The sequence below is a fragment of the Notechis scutatus genome, chromosome 3 (assembly GCF_049901735.1).
Source record: "Notechis scutatus isolate UNSWTSFEM ecotype Mainland chromosome 3, rNotScu1.2, whole genome shotgun sequence".
Taxonomy (NCBI): domain Eukaryota; kingdom Metazoa; phylum Chordata; class Lepidosauria; order Squamata; family Elapidae; genus Notechis; species Notechis scutatus.
The window spans coordinates 68,876,327-68,895,349 of NC_142011.1; the positions used below are offsets into that span (position 1 = coordinate 68,876,327).

General features: G+C 35.5%; 1 protein-coding gene across 8 annotated transcripts in view; it reads right to left on the reverse strand.

Moving 5' to 3' along the window:
- DOCK7 (dedicator of cytokinesis 7) overlaps positions 1 to 19,023 on the reverse strand; it is a 125,364-nt gene that overhangs the window by 75,263 nt on the left and 31,078 nt on the right. For all 8 annotated transcript variants that reach the window (XM_087960386.1, XM_087960385.1, XM_087960384.1 and 5 more), the window contains exons 8-14: positions 16,336 to 16,402; positions 13,218 to 13,367; positions 12,774 to 12,854; positions 11,116 to 11,281; positions 6,628 to 6,770; positions 5,001 to 5,094; positions 4,731 to 4,893 (exon numbers count right to left, since the gene is read on the reverse strand). In XM_087960386.1, coding sequence (XP_087816512.1) covers positions 4,731 to 4,893; positions 5,001 to 5,094; positions 6,628 to 6,770; positions 11,116 to 11,281; positions 12,774 to 12,854; positions 13,218 to 13,367; positions 16,336 to 16,402 — 864 coding nt within the window. The remainder of the gene's footprint in view (positions 1 to 4,730; positions 4,894 to 5,000; positions 5,095 to 6,627; positions 6,771 to 11,115; positions 11,282 to 12,773; positions 12,855 to 13,217; positions 13,368 to 16,335; positions 16,403 to 19,023) is intronic.

Consider the following 19,023-nt stretch of genomic DNA (forward strand, 5'->3'; position numbering starts at 1 on the left):
ACAGTATTTTGATGTCATTATCTATATAATTCATATTGACAATAATGTTAAACATTTAGGCCTATGACAGATTAAGTTAGAATAGTTCTGTGAGAAATTATCTCATAAATCAACTGCAATTCTGAAAACAACTGATGGTTTATAAAACCATGAAAATTACTTGCTAAAGTGGAAAAACAATCCTTAGATTTACACCAGCAATTTTGTTTAATCAGTGGACTTTCAGAGGGCTTTCAGATAGATGTAAACAATATACCCCAACTAAATATTTTTTTCTAATACATGCCAACAACAACATAGATTAAATGTGCACATTGCCAAAAGAAAAACTATGTTAATGGACAATGCATACAAAATATATGTTTCATGCTTGCAGTTCAAGTCTTCACAGAAATGTCTTTTTAATGTGAATTTTCTTTTTTAGACTGAATTATTAGTATTGTATCTGGGCAATTACATAAGATTGTATATTATCTAATTAAAAATCTGTACCCATTTGAATCATTTTAATAGTTCAATAAAAAGACTGTAGAGCTATATTTCATTTATACCATCTTTCAGTTTACAATAATAACCAGAGGTTTGTTTGGTGGTAATTATATCACAATGTGATACTAAAATATTATATCTATAATGAAGTATTTTAAAAGTCAACATAAAATGCCCATACAGTGCAGAATTCCATATCAAAATTAAGTGGCACTGTTTTAAATTTAGAAATCAGTGCTTTTAAAGCAAGGAAACATCTTTTAGCAGTTAGGCATTCTGATTCAAAATTTGTATCCTAAAGTATCAGTTATTGGGGGACTTTTATCTGGAGGATAGCTATGGATGTTCAATATTATGACCAATTAAATGAAAGCAAAATAACATCACCTGATCCTGGGAAACAGTACTGGAGAGAAACTCTGTTGTACTCTCTCACTGCTTACCTGTGCATGGATATTATTTATTGCAGGATCAATGTTTGTGTGCCCCTGACAATGACCACCTGCCCTAGGACTGCTTTTCCAACAACGTTATTTCTCGATAGGTTATTTTTTAAAAAAAAAAAATCACTGACTAATGCTTTTTCTATCATTGCTTCTCACACAGCTGCTATCTGCTCTATCTCCAGTATTTAAGATTAAGAAATCTGGGCTGCAAAAATCTGGATGGTCACTAGATGGTAGCAATGAGTTCAGAATTTTCTCTCTTTAATGCTATCTAGGTTGGTTGGAAGTACAACAGCCCTTTCAAGAGACTGCGCTGGCACAAACAGCAATGAATCTGAAGAGGTTCTGTCACACTACTGCTCACATAAACTGATTGTTCACACAGTTATTGCTGCTGGCAAGCTGAGATGGACTCCTGAAAACTGAGGCCTTTTCTTCATGTTGAAGAGTTTGCTTATGACACATGTTGCTCAAGTCAGAACATCTGGTAACACAAAGTACATTCCCTAACTATTTGCATTTGGGCTCTATAGAAAATCTATGAAAACACTTGTGATTTCCCCCAAGCTTTTAACTATTAAATTATTTATCCAAGTTGTTCATGTTTACATTCTTTGTTTTGTGGGGGGAGTTAGTAGCCTTGATTACATGGCAAAGGAGAAAGGTAGAATATCATCTATTAAATAAATGAAAAATAATAATTAAAGAAAATAACAACACAAAAGCAATTCTGTCCAAAGATATTAAATGCAAATTCTGCAACTACTGAATAAAATCCATATTATATTTTCCTATATATTAGTCTGCTACCCAGAATCTTATTTAATATACTTGTTTGAGTGGACACATGTTATTACTATGCAGCAATCTATAAAATATAAAGAAGGGAGTTTAAATCTGCAACTAAATGAATAAGTAGCTGGTGGTTTATTCCTTCTCTTTGAAAGGTGAGACATAATTCAATTGTAAACCATAATCTCAATAGAAAAAAAATTCTGGCATAAAGTTTTCATGTTTTTATTATAGATATATTATTCGGTACCATTCTGTCCTTGCTAGGACTTTTACTCGCATTGATTTATTGCATACTACCTAATGGTTGGTTGACTGCAACTATTATCCCTCTTCCCCAATCCCTAAAATATATATAGTTGTAAGAGATAAAATTACCTCCCAAACGTTCTTCTTGATATGGCATTGAAGATGATTAAATTTCTCCTTCAGAAATTAGAAATTTGGCTTGCTCCCTCCAAGAACTCTCAAGTTTTAGAGAAGGTTGTTCCACAGGTTTCCCTAGCAAAATGCTTCTTGAAGAACTACTGCATTTTTTGATAATTTGTATATTATCATTCATAGTGGTCAAAGTGCTAAGCTAAAGAAAAAAAGTTTGGCATAGTGGTGAGGGCATCAAGCTAGCAATTGGGAAAATGTGAGTTCTAGTCTTGATTTAAGCACAAAGCCAGCTGGGTGACCTTCAGCCACTCATTATCTCTCAGCCCTAGGAAGAAGGCAACAGCAAACCACTTCTAAAATTTTACCAAAAAGGCCTGCAGGGATTTGTCCAGGCCGTTACCAGGAGTCAACACTGACTCAAAGGCGCATGTGCGCATATGCGCACACACACACACACACACACACACACTGAAGTGGTTTTAAATAAGATTATAATGAAAAGACCAAAGGTTTAATTTTGATATACTATTCAAAGCATGTGATACTGTTCTTGCTTTGCCTGAAGGGGCACATTGAAAATTGAAATAATAATGCACAGATTTGATTAGCCAAGAGCTCAACAAATTCAGATGAACTAGCAAATCCATTAGGAAAAATTACTCTTTTCTGGCCCAGTTTTTAGAAGAAAGATCAGGCTGACATTTTATGAATATCAATTGATTAATATCAAAGGAGTTGGTTGGCTGATGTGGGAACAAAGATAAAAAGTGAGAAGCCCTTCTATCACCCCAGTTGGTAGAAGAGTTAGAAGTTAGCTGAGGCTGCAGGAAGTTGTGCTAGCAAGTGATGACAAAACATCTAGCAAGCAGTCAACCCCTATGCCAGCAAGCAGATCCCAATACCTTATTTGCAAAATAATGCTTTTAGTCTTTATTTAAATGATCCTGTTTTCAGCATTGTAAGTCATTAACTGAAACAGGTAGCATGTCTCTCTAGCTGTCATATCACTTTCATAATATAACACTAGGATACTTAAGCATGATAAATGTCCATATAATTTGCAGCGGAAAAGAACTAAAGCACAGAAAGCTATCAAAGCTAATAGCAAACACCTGAATCTTCACAGATCAAAGCAGAGTTCATTTATTATATCTTTGCATCATCTAGAGCAGGGGTGTCAAACTCAAGGCGCGCGGGCCGAATCTAGCCCTTAGATCTGGCCCACAGGGCTGCCCTGGAAATAGCGAAGGACTGGCCCATGCTACATTTACCAGTGAAAACAGAGATCGGGAGGGCCGCACGCACACACCCCCAAGCTCCGTTTTCACTGGCAGAGGACTGCAGGAAAGTGTTGCAGCCAAAAATGGATGTCGAGCTGGCCTTGCCCAACCTGGCTATTCCCCCTGGCCCCGAGGTCAAACAGAACCCTAATGCGGCCTCAATGAAATCAAGTTTGACACTCCTGATCTAGAGGTTTTTTCTGCATTTTTCCAGACCCAATCTCGTACTGTACTATATATGTTCGCATATATGGTCATCCCCAGATAAGCTGATCCTAATCTTTTTTAACCAAAATACCATGAAAAATTCTCCAGCTGCACATAAGCCAACCCTCATATTGGTCATCTGTTTTAATTTTCACAATTGGCTTATCATAGACAATCAGAAGATTATCTATTTTTCATAGTATTTTGGTTAAAGATTACAGGGTCAGCTCATCCAGTGATGGGTGTATACACAAATATAAATGGAATACACAGGTACTTTAATTGACTCTATATATACAGTATATTGGGAAAACACAATTCCATCTAATTCAGAATATTAAAGGAATTGAATTATTTGCATATATCATATCAGCAAACAGATATATATATGTAAACAATCAAAAGGTTGCATCTCAGTGGTAAGCAGACAATTACAACTGGCATAGTGTCACAGTACCTTCCACAACCATAGTTCACTTTTGATTAAAGTGAAAATGCAATCCATTCTTGAACTAGTATCATTAACAATAGGAACACACAATTCATCTCACTGTATTTCCTTCATCGAAATCTTAGTGGAGTAGCACACTAAATTACGTTGCAGTCCTAGTACTTTTACTATAACAGGGGCATTGTATAATTTAAATATTCCATTCTATCCACACATATTCCCTTAGCAGTGATGTTTTTTTGTTTTGATCTAGTAGTGATATTACACAGCTAAAGAATAGTCGGAATCCAAGCAAAACAAGATTAATTCAACACTTATATCTTGGAATGTAAAGACTCAACGTTTAACTATTGAAATTAAATGAACACAAAAATAAATTCTGGTAACTTACCCTTCGGTGTCATAAGTGATCTTCTGAATATACTCTAAACTGAAAACCAGTGATTCAAATTGACTCTGATACAATTCAAAAACAACAGCATAAGGTGAACCTGGTTTAGGTTTAATGAGGAACATAAAAGCTATCTATATCAATTAGTCCATTATTGAAAAGGTAATTTGTCTCAATGTGTTCCACAACTTATATACAATTTGCATCAGCCAATTATGTTTGCATGAAGAATAGCAGAATATGAGATAAGTTGCCAAACTTAAATGTGCTAAAATTATCTTTTTTCTTCTTACCTGTAAGTTGTATTTGGAATATAAACATCTCTTGCAGGAAATTCCAAGATCTCTCTTGTTGGTCGAACTCTACTATCTGGGTAAAGTTTTACTTGCAACAGTTCTGGAGTTAGACAATAGTGTGGGTTCTCTGGGGCTGGAGAAATATCAATCTTCAACTGAGCTATGGAATGACAAATTATAGTATAATCAAACTTTAAAATAGCCATTTGCCTAGAAAACAAAAACTGATCTTCAATATGGTTTTCAGCAGTGATATGTACACTATACCTGTGATAGGTCTCAGGCGCCTTAGAACAGAAGAAGGCCTCTTCATGTCTGCAAGGAATTTGTATAAATCTTCATCACTCAACCTGTCACCTTCCTATAGTTGATAAATAAGAGAAGCAATCATTTCCAGCCATATAACAAGTCTCCACCAGTATTCCATGTTGTCCTCCTCTAAACAAGTCATTGACTTACAACCATTCATTTAATGACCATTTGAAGGTATAACAGCACTGAAAAAAAGTGACTTATCACCATTTTTTTCAGCATTCCTATAGTCAGGTGATCAAAATGACTGCAACGTATTTATGGCTGTTGTAGTTTCCTGGGGTCGTGGAATCATCTTTTGCCACCTTCTGACAAATGAAGTCAATGGGGAAGCCAGATTCACTAAACAATTGTTTTACTCATTTATTTTCATAAACAGGCCCTATCCTTTTTTATTTTTTTGCATTATAAGCAAACCCAATAAAATAGATCAGACGGAGTTCAAACCAAAAGGAATACTACATGTTTTCTGCATTCTTTCAAAAGTGAGAAAAAGCCTTTTCCTGGACTATCAGTACAACTCTTTTAACTTAGTAATTACTCCTATTTCATTGCATCCTTGGAGCTACTAAACTTAGAAAAGCATTAGAAATAGCCAATTTAAAATATGGTACACTTTCCTAATTAATGGTGCCACAGCCAAACTATGTTACACAAGGATGTTGGAGAATTCAGTGGAAAATGGTGCTTCAAACACGCTGAATGATGCTTATGACACACAATTTATCTCATTTGAAATCATATACATCAGAGTGAGAATATAAAGCTTAGTGTTACATGTCCTCTTGCGCTGACTCCACACATGAATTAGGTAAGGAGATAGAGGCAGGCTGAGAGGATGCACCAAACTCTTTCCCCTCAAAACTTTGTGGCTACCTTGATTCCTTCAGAGATGTATGTCTGAGAAAGTGTGAAATCACAGACCACTAATTAAATAGAAATGCTATACAAGAAAGGAGTTTCAATTTGCATTGGAAGCTTACACAGGTAAAAATAATATAGCTTTAATACAAGGATGGATGGAGACCAAGTTTGGTGTAGTGATGAAGGAATCAGGCTAGAAACCAGCAGACTGTGAGTTCTAGTCCTATCTTAAGCACCAAGGCAGCTGAGTGGCCTGGGGCCAGTCAGTCTCTCTCAGCACTCGGAAAAAGACAGCAACAAGCCACTTCTGAAAATTCCTGCTAAGAAAACTGAAGGAACTTTTCTAGGCAGTTACCAGGAACCAACATTGACTCCATGGCACCAAGACAAAAGAAAACAAATAGATTGGATACCTCCAAGCTATGCATCAATACTTGTCAACAAGTCTCACTGTATTTCTACAATCCATAATCTTGGTTAAGAAAGTTATGGAATAGGTGCTATTTATCAAATATATCACCAAAATATAGCTTATTTGTGCCTATCTAACTCATGGAGACTACCTTGTTTCTATCTGATGTTACACTGGCTTTTTTGTGCACATATGTGAATACAATTTATAGTTTTTGAAGGCCTAATGAATAACGTATTATAAAATAACAACAATAACAACATATTAGTTGTAGCAAGTGTTACTATATGAAGAATGGCGGAATACCTGTTTAAAAAAGTTTGTCACTGTCAGAGTAGCTGGTCTAAAGTTAGTAAGGTTACAGGCCTCGTCCCCACTCGTGGTTCTTTCTAGAGAACGCCTACCAACGATGCTAGAGTTTCTTCTTTCAGACCAAGATCCTTTGCGTTCTTTAAAAAAAGAGAGAGAGAAATAAAACTTTTATAATTATTTTTGAAGGCTAGCTGTATGAACTTTGGGAAAAACAAGATAAAGAGACAGTTATGCCAATAGAATTTTACTCCTGAGGCATGAAAAATGCACAAAGCAGTAATTATCCTTACTTGCCTCACAACAACCATACCAAATGGCTTGTGATTATAAATCATATGGCAATTTATGTCTTTGTTTCTGAAAAAAATGATGAAGTTAGTCATTATGAAAGATATGGGTGATTTAGAAATAGGAAATACAAACAAGTAAAATTCTGAATATACTGAATACTAGTATCCAACAATATAATACTCCATGATACTTCACGATAATAATCTCCCTCTTGTAGAATATGTTCACCAGCCAGTAACACTTTCACAGAATTAGCAGAATAGTTTTAGAAAACAGCAGATGGACTAGGAATAAAATCCCTAAAATATCATTCTATTTGTTATTGCAGGATTATCATTTTATTTCATGGGTTGCACACAAGGATCCTTAGCAACCCTGGTCTTCAGTTGGTGCTGGTCAATGCCAGGTTGATAGAATAAAGCAGTGACAAGATCTATGATCTCATAATGAATGAGACAACTAATTTGAGATGAAACATTCAAACCTGGGTAATCAAAGTGTGTGATCACCTCTTGCATATCAGATATGCTCATCTGAGTTTTGGTTTTGGCACCAGCTGCAACCCCAGGGATTGGAGTAGCAACAGTCATCCAAATGCATTAACAACTTTCAGAGGATCTATACCATAGATAACATGTTTTGAGATCCTAGGTGGTCTCTAGAAAACAGATTGGTTTGTGAATGTTATACTGGCCACTAAAGCTTGCTTCCGTTATCAAGTCTGCGGGCGGAAATCTGCAAAACTGTTAATTTGGGGAAATGTTAACTTGCCCTTATGTGCCAGAGTAGTTATGGCCAGTGTGGCAACCAGGGGTCTGAACCAAATTTCTGAGGGTCCAATATATGCATTAGGAGCACATATTGGATCTACTTTTGGCTTGCTAGTGCTGCCCTCTGTCCACGGAAAAGTCAGAAGCTACATGATTCGTCTGTTCCAAGTGACTAACAGATCCAGATGGATTTCAGAAAGGCTGAGATTTCTTTTCCTGGGGATCTGATGATGGTCTTAGTCTCCATCTGAAATAGATGTGCACTGAGGGTCTTGGGTCCAATTAACATCAATGCATTTTTCTGTGTTTGAATCCCATAGTACTCCTTGGTATTCTAAGGGGTTGTGAATGATAGACTAGTAGAAGAAATGCCTAGATCACTACTGAAAAAGGACAAGGGGAGAATCAGACCAAGCATATGTAAGAAACCATATAAGAGATTATACTTGGTGCTAAGAGCAGGAAAATGTAGTTATTCTTCTCTTAATGCTTATTCCTAGTGGGTGAAGTTTTCCTGGAAAATAATGTAAACTTGGATCCATGAAGTGGTAAACATGTTGTTGAAGTAGTTTTTATTCTCTGTGACTAGTTCCAGTTTATGTTGACAAGTGGAAGGAGGTCTATCCAACCACATGGTTTGCATGGTATCTCAGGGCTTCATACTCTCATCTCCCCTGTTTATCATCTACTACATGAAATTACTGCCTGTTATTCAGCGACACGAGATAAGATATCCTCAGTAATGTTATCCCATAGTTATGCTATGTCAATTCATGTCTGTGTCTGAAGCTGCCTGGACCTAGATGGGGAGTGACAAGCTAAAGTTTACTCCTAAAAAGACCTAAAATACTTATGGGTATACAAATTGTCTGGTCCTGTTGATTTCTGATCTTTGGCTCTGAATGGAGTTGCACAGAGCTGATATGTATGGTACTTATCCTGAACTCATAATTCCTGCCTGCTCAATAGTGGTAGGTTCTTTGTACAGAATCATCTAATGCACCAATTGTTCATCTCTCCTCATGGTCATTCATATTTGGTCACTTCAAATGTGGATTACAGCAATGTGCTCTACATGAAGCTACCTTTGAAATCCACTTTAAATCTACAGCTCATGCAGAATGAACAGCGGAAAAAGTTTATGGATACATCTTGATAACTCCTTGAAATATCTCTATGTGAATGTTGCAACTAAGCTTCCAGTTGCAAAATGGTGGTCACCAACGGTAAACTCCTTTATGACATTGAACCTGGCTGAGAGACTGCCTCTCCTTATTTATTTCTGCTCATCCTGTACTTCAAATCTCATTCAACTGGCAGTATCATAGGGTCTTCGCTGTTCCTACCCTTTGGGAATGGCCTTCAAGCATTTAAGCATTTCTTTACAAACTGTGTTTTCCCACAAACTCTGATAAGATAGGTTGGTGATATGAATATTTGAAATATTTGGCTAGTTTTTGTAAAGATATGGCTTTTCCCCTTTTACGGGATGTTCTTTTTGTCTTTATTGTTTTTATATGTTGTGTTGGTTTTAATTGTATGCAAATTGTGTTTTTTAATGGTTTTTACAGTTTTTTTATTGTTTGTAATGCTGTTTGTTTTCATGTATCTGGTTATTTTTGCACTTTTCTGTGTGTTTTTAACTTTATAAGCTATCCAATATCATGTATGTGAGATGGATAGCAATATAAACTGAATAAATAAATAAAATACCAGCCAACCAGTTTGTCTTTGAGTTGAGATAGCTTTAGGAAGGGAAGGAGGAAGGACTTAGTAAAAATGAAAAAAAAAAATGAAATGCAAGTTAATAAATATGTAGTGTATGGCATATTCAATCCAAACTCTGTGACAGTCAAAGAAATACAACAATAATTTACATTTTGTAGAAAAATAATTAGTATGTGCTTGGACAGTTCTATATTATTACTAGATTTTTATTGTATGTGTATGTATAGCAACAAATATACCTAATACTTCTGTTTCCTATTTTCCCTACAGTAAGAAACCAGTGAGATGAGCTGGGCTGAGAAAGTATGACTACCTCAAAGTTACCCAGTCAGCTTTCTTGCCTAAGGCAAGAGGGCTAGAACTAACCATTTCCTGTTTGTAGGCCAGCGCCTTAACCACTACCAAACTTAGCTCTCTGTTCTATGAAAGCAAGAGCTAATCTATTTCTGGAAGAGGTTGATATATTTGCCCTTTTTGTCAACTTCCCTTTTAGTCTCCCCCAACAGCTATTTGTACCTTGCCCTAATGCTCTACGCCTTTCATAAAGGCTTAAAAACTTGCCTGGGCTCCTGGCCTCTGGTGCTGAATAAGTTAAGTACCCAATTTCTTGGCTATATTGCTAAGTGACCAAGTATTTTGCTCCTATGTATATTTAATCTGGATATTTTAATGTTTTTATTGGTTTAAAATGTTTTAGTATTATTAATTAGCAGCTACTGAAATTGAAGGAAAGGTGGAAAGAAGGAAAAGAGCGGGGAAAGAAAGAAAGAAAGAAAGAAAGAAAGAAAGAAAGAAAGAAAGAAAGAAAGAAAGAAAGAAAGAAAGAAAGAAAGAAAGAAAGAAAGAAAGAAAGAAAGAAAGAGGGACGGAGGGAGGGGAAGAACAAAATAGAACAAACTTGGATTAAGATAAGGGAAGGGGAAGAATTATCTGATATTTTAATGTTTTTATTGGTTTAAAATGTTTTTAGTATTTTTAATTAGCAGCTGCTGAAATTGAAGGAAGGGTGGAAGGAAGGAAAAGAAAGGGGAAAGGACGGAAGGAAGGAAGGAAGGAAGGAAGGAAGGAAGGAAGGAAGGAAGGAAGGAAGGAAGGAAGGAAGGAAGGAAGGAAGGAAGAAAGAAAGAAAGAAAGAAAGAAAGAAAGAAAGAAAGAAAGAAAGAAAGAAAGAAAGAAAGAAAGAAAGAAAGAAAGAACAAAATAGAACAAACTTGGATTAAGATAAGGGAAAGGGAAGAATTATCTAAACCAGATGAAAAGAAAAAAAAAGGAAAGGGAACCTCTGCTCCAGCATTACAAACCCCACTCCCTTCTAGAGTTGAAGATGTTACCTACTCAGGTAATGAAACACCTGCAAGAAAGCAACAACGCTCAGGGAGCACCAAGGATTCCACATTCCCAAAAAATTAAAATTCACCAGACACTAAAACCCACTAAGCTAACCTAGTTTTTCATCAGCAAAATCTGCAGTCCTTTGCATCTCTAATCCATTTGCTTGTTTTCAGCAGCATGTTCTATATTCTAAATATATACTATATATTAATTTATTTCCTAGTAATGAAATGCTATTTTTAAGTGATAGGTAGTATGTAACTCAAAACAAATATTGCGGCTAGTAAGCAAGTAGTTTTAAAAAAGTAAGTCTTCTGCTAAAACTTATTTTCAATTTCTTGTACTATGTTTAGATATCTACCTCCAGTAGCAATTTCTACTTCTGCAGAATCTCTTTCCAAACTTCCAGCACTGCTGACTATATTCATTAAATGAATAGCAGTCCACGCAAAAGGCATACGATATTTGCCAAGTCTTTGGCAAAATTGTTCTGATTGGCTTTTCAGTTTGTCTAGCTTTTCCTTGTTCTGCAAAAACAAAAATAAGCAAATAAACCCATTCATACAACTGAAATATTTCTACAACATTAATAGTTCTCTGTTAATTATAACATGTCAGTTCATGTTTAAAAGCTGAAACTTGGCATATTTCTAAAAAAACTCTTTTTCATAGATGGTAGGAAATAAAAAGTATTTTTTTTTATTGAAGCATTTGATTGTATAGACATTCCTCCCACGAATTAAAGATTTTTCCTAATATTGTATTAAGTAATGCAATGAACCTTTAAATGTGGTATAAATATGCATGGCGGAATGATAGGACTTGCCTCTAGTTGAAAGTGAAAATCACAGCATTTGCAATCGAGTCAGTAATAGAACCTAAGAGAATTCCCAAAATATATCTCTAAACAAGTACAAGCTACACTGTAGCTAAAAGAGAAAATATCAAAAGGAGACTGATGCAAGATTATAAAAAAACAGCACAGAGCTGTTATTTATTTAGAATTCTTTTTAGATTTATGCCAAGACCTCAAAAATATTAACAATATCTTATTTTTATTTTAAAATACGAGTAGTCCTCCACTTACAACCGTTCAGTTAGTGACCATTTGAAGTTACAACAGCACTGAAAAAAGTGACCTATGGCTGTTTTTCACACTTACAACCATTGCAGCATCCCCATGGTCATGTGATCAAAATTTGGATGCTTGGCAACTGGATCCTATTTATGACAGCTGCAGTTTCTTGGGGTCATGTGATAATCTTTTGTGACCCTTTGACAAACAAAGTCAATGGGGAAGCCAGATTCATTTGAACCGTGTTACTAACTGAACAACTGCACTTAACAACTGTAGCCAGAAAAGTCATAAAATGAGGCAAAACTCATTTAACAACTGTCTCACTTAGAAGAAGGAAAAATTAGGCTCAATTGTGGACATAAGTTGAGAGCTTCTTGTATTCTTTTACAAACCCTTATCTTGCTAGCTTTCCATTTATTATAGCACATAATTCTGTTTGGAAGGCAAGCACTAAGGGGCAACAGTAAACCACAAATTTTCATTGAAAGAGGAAGAACAGGGGCATGATGCAAAGAGACAAGAGCAGGAGTGAAAATGCAAGATTTTGGCTTAGTCACATAGTGACAAATATAATTGAGCAATATGTCTAAATCCTCCCAAGAACTTACTCAAGCAAATTACCTATGAGAAATTATATTCAATTGGGTTCAAAGAACAGGATAGATAAAAACTTTAGCAATTTTGGCATCTCCAAAAGGCTAAAATACAAGGGAAATGGGAATTACCACAAATTGCTTTATACTATTTATACTATACTTTATACTATACTATACAAATTCACTTTATACTATTTGTCAGTAGAATGACTTACAATTCACAATTTGTATCTCCATGCAAACTCTAATATGTGAACTGCTCCATTTTGTTTAATGAATGTAGCAATCAACTGTTAAGTGCAGGGCACAATCTACTTTTGGATGAAAAATTTATAAAGTGCTTACCTTTGCAGTATCTACTTCTTTCATAATCATATATGGCTCAGCACATTCCCCAATATCTCCTTGCTGTAGTACCTTTTCCAACTACTCAAAGAAAAGGAAGCAAAAAGAAAGATTGTAGCTTGTAGTATCTGTCCTTTCAAAGAACAGTCAGGATTTATTTCCTTTAAGAATGTTGTGTATGTATCTGCATTTATATAGTGCCTAATCTATTTGGCTCTGCTGTTTCTCTTAAAATATTTCTCCCTTGCATATTTCTCCCTACATATATAAAGAGAAATGATTACCTACAAACAATATTCAGTCTTATGAAATCATATCTTCCACCAGATTTTTAAATGACTTTCGTCTCTAATTTTTAAATACTCATATATTGGATAGCTATATTCCCAACCTTTATCATCACATAAAATATTCTCTTTTTGAACAAGAGAAGAAAAATCTTACCTTTATTACCAGGAAGACATCTTGGGAAGGGTATGTAATAGAAAATATGGCTGAACGAGCCAAAGTGGTTATGGCCGCAGGGGGGACGTGAGGCCGCAACATGCTTTTCATTTGTTCGGAGTTCAAATCAAAGTAAAAATTCTCTGAAATCTAAAATAAGACGGTGGCTAGTGGCAGGTTATTAGGCAGACAGAGAGATATTCTTTGATGAATCCAAAATTTTAAAGTATCAAATCAGTTCACAACATAGCTACTCTTTAAATTGCTAGAGATGGTAGTAACTCAAGATACTTTTTATATTTTCACATAGTTTTATGCCATTTAGGACTGCACAAGTCCAAATTAGGTTGCTAAAATGTGATTTGGAATGGGGACGGTTATGCATACTTGTAAAAACACTTTAAACCAAACATGGTTTAATTGACACTGGGCATACATGGACTTCTGGATTAAGCCTAAAAATGTGTGCGCTATTCATACATTTGCTAGAGTCAACAGTGAGTTAAATAGTGACAGTGAGTTTTTAGTTATTCTTCAAAAGATTTGACTTTTCCGCTTTTGAATTGTCGATGTAATCCTTGTATCATGATAGCAGTAGCACTTAGACTTATATACTGCTTCACATTGCTTTACAGCCCTCTCTAAGCAGTTCACTGAATCAGCATATTGCCCCCAACTCTCTGGTTCATCATTTTACCAACCTCAGAAGGATGAAGGCTGAGTCAGCCTTGACCAGGTGGGAATTGAATTGCCGAACTGCATTTAACTGGCAGCCTGCAATACTGCATTCTAACCGGGACTTCCGGTTTGAGCTTCTTCGGCGACAGACCGAAACCTCGTCTCTCCGAGGCTTCGATCAGTGCTCGCCGTGGAGCGCCCCAAGCCGGCTGGTTTCGGGGCTAAGCCACCCCGTAGAGGTGGTGAAGAGGGGGGAGACTGCCTGCAGGGTTGAGGAGAGCCGCATTTCTCCTCCCCAGCTGGCCATTACTCCCTTTCCCGAAGGCGCTTGTAGCGGTGGTCAGAAATGGCCACCACAGAGAAGAACTGAACCGGAAAAGAATGTGCAGGAGGAAGAAAAGAAGAGAAAGTTTTGGTTGACCGGGTCAAACAGCAAAAGCAACAAATAAGGTACCCTGGAATTTAAACTTAACAACATTGTTCCCAAAGAAGATTTTGAAAGGAGAGAGAGAAGGGAAAGGATTAGGTTTTTTTTCTTCCCTTCCTTATACTGACAGCTAAGAGACTTAAGCAAGAAACTGAAAAAAAAATCCACTTTGACATTAATAGGAATCTAAGCTGAAAATAAAAGTCAAAGGGATAATAAAGATTTCTGGACATTTAAAAGTTTTTAAAAGCTGGAAAGGAAAAAAAAAGAATAGAAGGGCAGGATCTGGAAAAATGGAGGAGATTGCCTGGAATTAAGGAATGGAACTGTAATTAAAAGGAACTTACAGTGAAATTTTAACAAGATTCCTCAAAGATACATTTTAATGGAAACTTGGTAACAAAATAATAGAAACCCAGGAAGAGAAAGTGGAAAAAAGAAGCAAGTACAAACAGCCTTGGATTATTTGGATTACTTGGTGATTTTTGGTTTTTGCATCTAAATTGACTAAAATTAACTGGGTGGTTGTTTAAAAGTTTTAAAAATGGTATCACTCTTAGAAGAACTGAAAACGGAACTTAAAAAATGGACAGAAGACGCACAAGAAGGGAGAAGTTCTTTTGGGTTCGTATTTCAATTCTTAGAAATGGAGATCTGGAACTATGAGAAGCAACAAGAAACGCTTGCAGAACAAGAAGACTGGGACAAAGAAGAAGCCATCTTTAATGATCAAATAATTTTAAGGGGGGGGGGAAGAAAAGGGGGGAAAGAGAGTGAAAGGTTTAAGATTAGAAAAAACAACCAAAAAGAAGAACAATTTGAAAGATAAGTATAATATTAGAAAGCAACAGAAGAGGGGATTACAGATGAGAGAGTTAGAAGTAGAGAGATGAGGGGGTAAAAAGGGGAGGGAGAAGAAGAGGGGGAAGAAGGCAAGGAAAAGAAGTTGTAAAAGACAGAAACAAGAAATGGAGAAACAGGGAAAAGATATAAAGATTGTAACCATAAGTTTGTTTAGAGATAATGGGTGAAAATTTAATTGTAGAAGGGATTCTGCAAAGGTACATAAGATAGCTTTGTTATATTACAAATAGAAATAACTTTAGAAAATATGATGATGGATAAAATATTTATTGTAATGCAGTGGGATGTTTGTTAATAAATAAATGAATTAAAATGATTGAGAGAATTAAAAGGGGACATTTTTTATTATTAGTAAAGATTTATAAAAATATAAGTGAGAAATATGGGGGGGGAAAGAATTAACTATGGAAAGTTTATAAGTGTTCCCAAGGAAGTATGATATTCAATTGAAAAGAAATGTTAAAGATGTTAAGATTTTAATGCATATTAATGATAGAATTGAATTGGAATGGAATGTGTTTTATTTACATATATATAACTTTTTCTTTTTAAGAATATAGTGTCTATTTTAAGAATGTACCAAGCAGAATTTGATTGGAAGTTATGTATTATATTGAATGCTATAATCTTAAAGCTATACATTGAAGCTTAAATAAGAGCTTGAATGGATAAAATTAAAGGATATAAAGGTGTCATACTCTAATTGGTAACTACAGGGAAAAATTTGCTTAATAAGAAAAGATAATGTGAAATTGTAACAGGACAGACAAAAGTATAAATATAATAATTTGAATTGAGATAATTAAAACAAAGTTGAGAAAATTAGAAGAGGGGAAAAACTATGTAGAAAATATAAAATGGTAATAAGATATGGAATAGAATATAAAAATGAGCATGAAATTGAGTTTTGTGTCTGTATGAAGAAGTGATAACCTGGGACCATGCTATTTTCTAAAAAGATGTTTTATTTGTATTTTGTTTTTGTGAAAACCCAAATAAAATTTTCAAAAAAATAATAATACTGCATTCTGACCACTGAGCCACTAAGGCAAACAAAATATCATTACAAGTGCTGATCACAGAGACATTTGTATCTCAGATAATGTACAGCATTCAAGTTCCATCTAGAACAAGTAAGTCTCAACTCACCTTCTTCTTTTCTTTAACATCGTACAATGCCAAACTTGCAAAAATGGGCTCTATTTCAATTTCAAACCTTCCAAAAAAAGAAAAAGATAAATTACAACCAAAAAGTAGCAACCTTATTTCAATCCACTATATGAACTCTACAGGCACACAGATACCAAATTAAGATTATGATGGATTACAATGATTCTATTTCTATAACGTTAACAACAGTTTAACCCGTAGCATTGTTCAAGGTATTCCACCAAGATGCATACAATAGCAACCAAAAAAAGCTTTGAGCACAAATGCAAGGATATTATAATGCAAGTATTTAATAAGACAAAATCAAATATTTCTGAATGCTGCTTTACATTCTTAAAGTTCCCTCAATATATCTAGCCAATAAAAAGAATGAGAGGTATTCAAGGGTTCCACTGGTTGTGCAACTGCACATTTTTCTAGTCTGTTTTTAACACTGGATTCAACCAACACCTATATAATCCATTTGATCTTAGGCTGTATTTTCTGCTATTTTGCCCTGGAATTATAAGCCTGTATTTTGTTTTTGTTTATTACTTGTATTTTCTGCTATCTATTTTACCCTGGAATTAGATCCTGTATATTTTAATTTTTTTATATCATTGTATTACTAACCAATTAATAAACTTTCTATCCTTCTATATAATCCTAACACAGCCTATAAATGTTACAAATATACTTATACATAACTGTTCTCTATGAATTTCAATGGCATTTTCACATGTCCAAAACCAAAGTTTCATCTTGTGAAGCTTCAAAAAAAGGCATAATAATTTGACTTCCCAATTTGAGAGATTCTATGGTAAAGATTTCTGACCAAAACAAAAAATTAAGCTTTTTGCTATTGTTACTGTTTTGTAGACAGTGTGATTGTGTGCTTGCATACAACCATCTTCTTCAGAAATAATTTTCACTAAGGATTAAACTAACAGGGAACTTTAAACCTTTGTAGTCCAGACTGAAGCTCTTATCTGATTTCTCCAAAGTAAAACAGGAATCGTAAAAAACAAATAATGGTTTACAATTATAACTTGAAAAAGGAACAAGGCTCCACAACTCAGGATGTCATGTTAAAGTTTACATTCTTTTTTTAATGTGGTGATTTTGTTCAACACAGTGAACATATTCATATATATAAATGGCATGTCCATACCCACACTGAGCAAGAAAAACATATGATCAATATAACTGCAACTGACACCATTTTTCCCCATATATTTAATAATTTTTTCCTTTTGCCATGCTAAAACTCAATGGCAGTTGTTGAAACTCGGGGGGAGCCACAATCAAGGCTTTGGGGCAACATTTGTGGCCCCAGAAACAGAGGGAAGGAAATTTGAGTGCTCGCTTGTAGAAGGAACAAAGGCATCTATTTCAGCACACAGCTTAGGCACAACATGAGAATACCCTACTGTTCTAAATTACTGGCAGTGTTTTAAGCCTTTGTTTTCTGGAATATTTTCTTTCTTATTTCCTGATTCTATTTACCCTACAGTTCACTTAACAAAGATGAAAAGTGCTACTTGTTTTCCAGACCGTGGATCTAAGTAGGTACTTGACAACACCCATATTCATTTACAAAACAAAACAAACTAGTGATTCTGCTCATCATCTGTGTCCCCCATTCTTGTAAGTGATAAATTGAGATTTCTTCTGACTTTGTGCATCCTAACAACAATATACCAGGGTGACAGATAGTCATAGTAATAGCACTGCTTTATAGTGCTTTACAGCCCTCTCTAAGCGGTTTACAGAGTCAGCATATTGCCCCCAACAATTTGGGTCCTCATTTTACCCACCTCAGAAGGATGGATGACTGAGTCAACCTTGAGCCCGGTTAGATTCAATCTGCCAAATTGCAGGCAGCTGGCTGCAGAAGTACTGCACTCTAACCACTGTGCCACCGAGATGTGACAAACTTCAAGACTTTCATTATCTGCTGAATTAATATATTTAAAATGGAGGCTCCCCAGCTATCACACTTAATAAAATAGATTTATAGGTTTTCCCTTTGCATTTGTACTGGACTGACTGGGACAATTTTGAGATTTTTACATTTGGCATACAAGGCCCCAATCTAGTGGATCTCAGCCTTTCATATCCTAACTCCCACCATTCAATCTACCAAAGCATATGAGTCCCTTTTGGGGACACTTAACAAAATTCTAAACTGCTTCTGGAACATCAGTACAAAGTACTCAGGAGCTCTTTATGTTAAATACCCATTCTGGGATCCAGCAGAAATAGAGCTCAACAAAGGGCCAACTGATATATTACTTCATTGCATGTGTACAACTTCATGCTGTAGAGTCTTATACAACACTGTAACAGAAAAATGTTCAGAATTAGCTAAATTACTGCCAAGAATTTTGTTTCCCTCTGGGATGGTGTGGGCAACTCTGGTCCCTTTACGACCTGTGGACTTCAACTCCCAGCTGGCTCAGGAATTCTGGGAGTTGAAGTCCACAGCTCGTAAAAGGGGGCAAAGATGCACAGCCCTTGGACTTAAGTCCCACTTACATCTCAGTTTCAAAAGCTGTAGTAACTGGCGCTCCCTAACAAAAAATGTTGACAGAACTAAGGACAGACAAGATGAATAAAGTCATGTGGAAAATCAGTTTTGTGCTTTATTTCTCTAAGGGAATAGCAGTAAAATTTTACCTCCTGTTA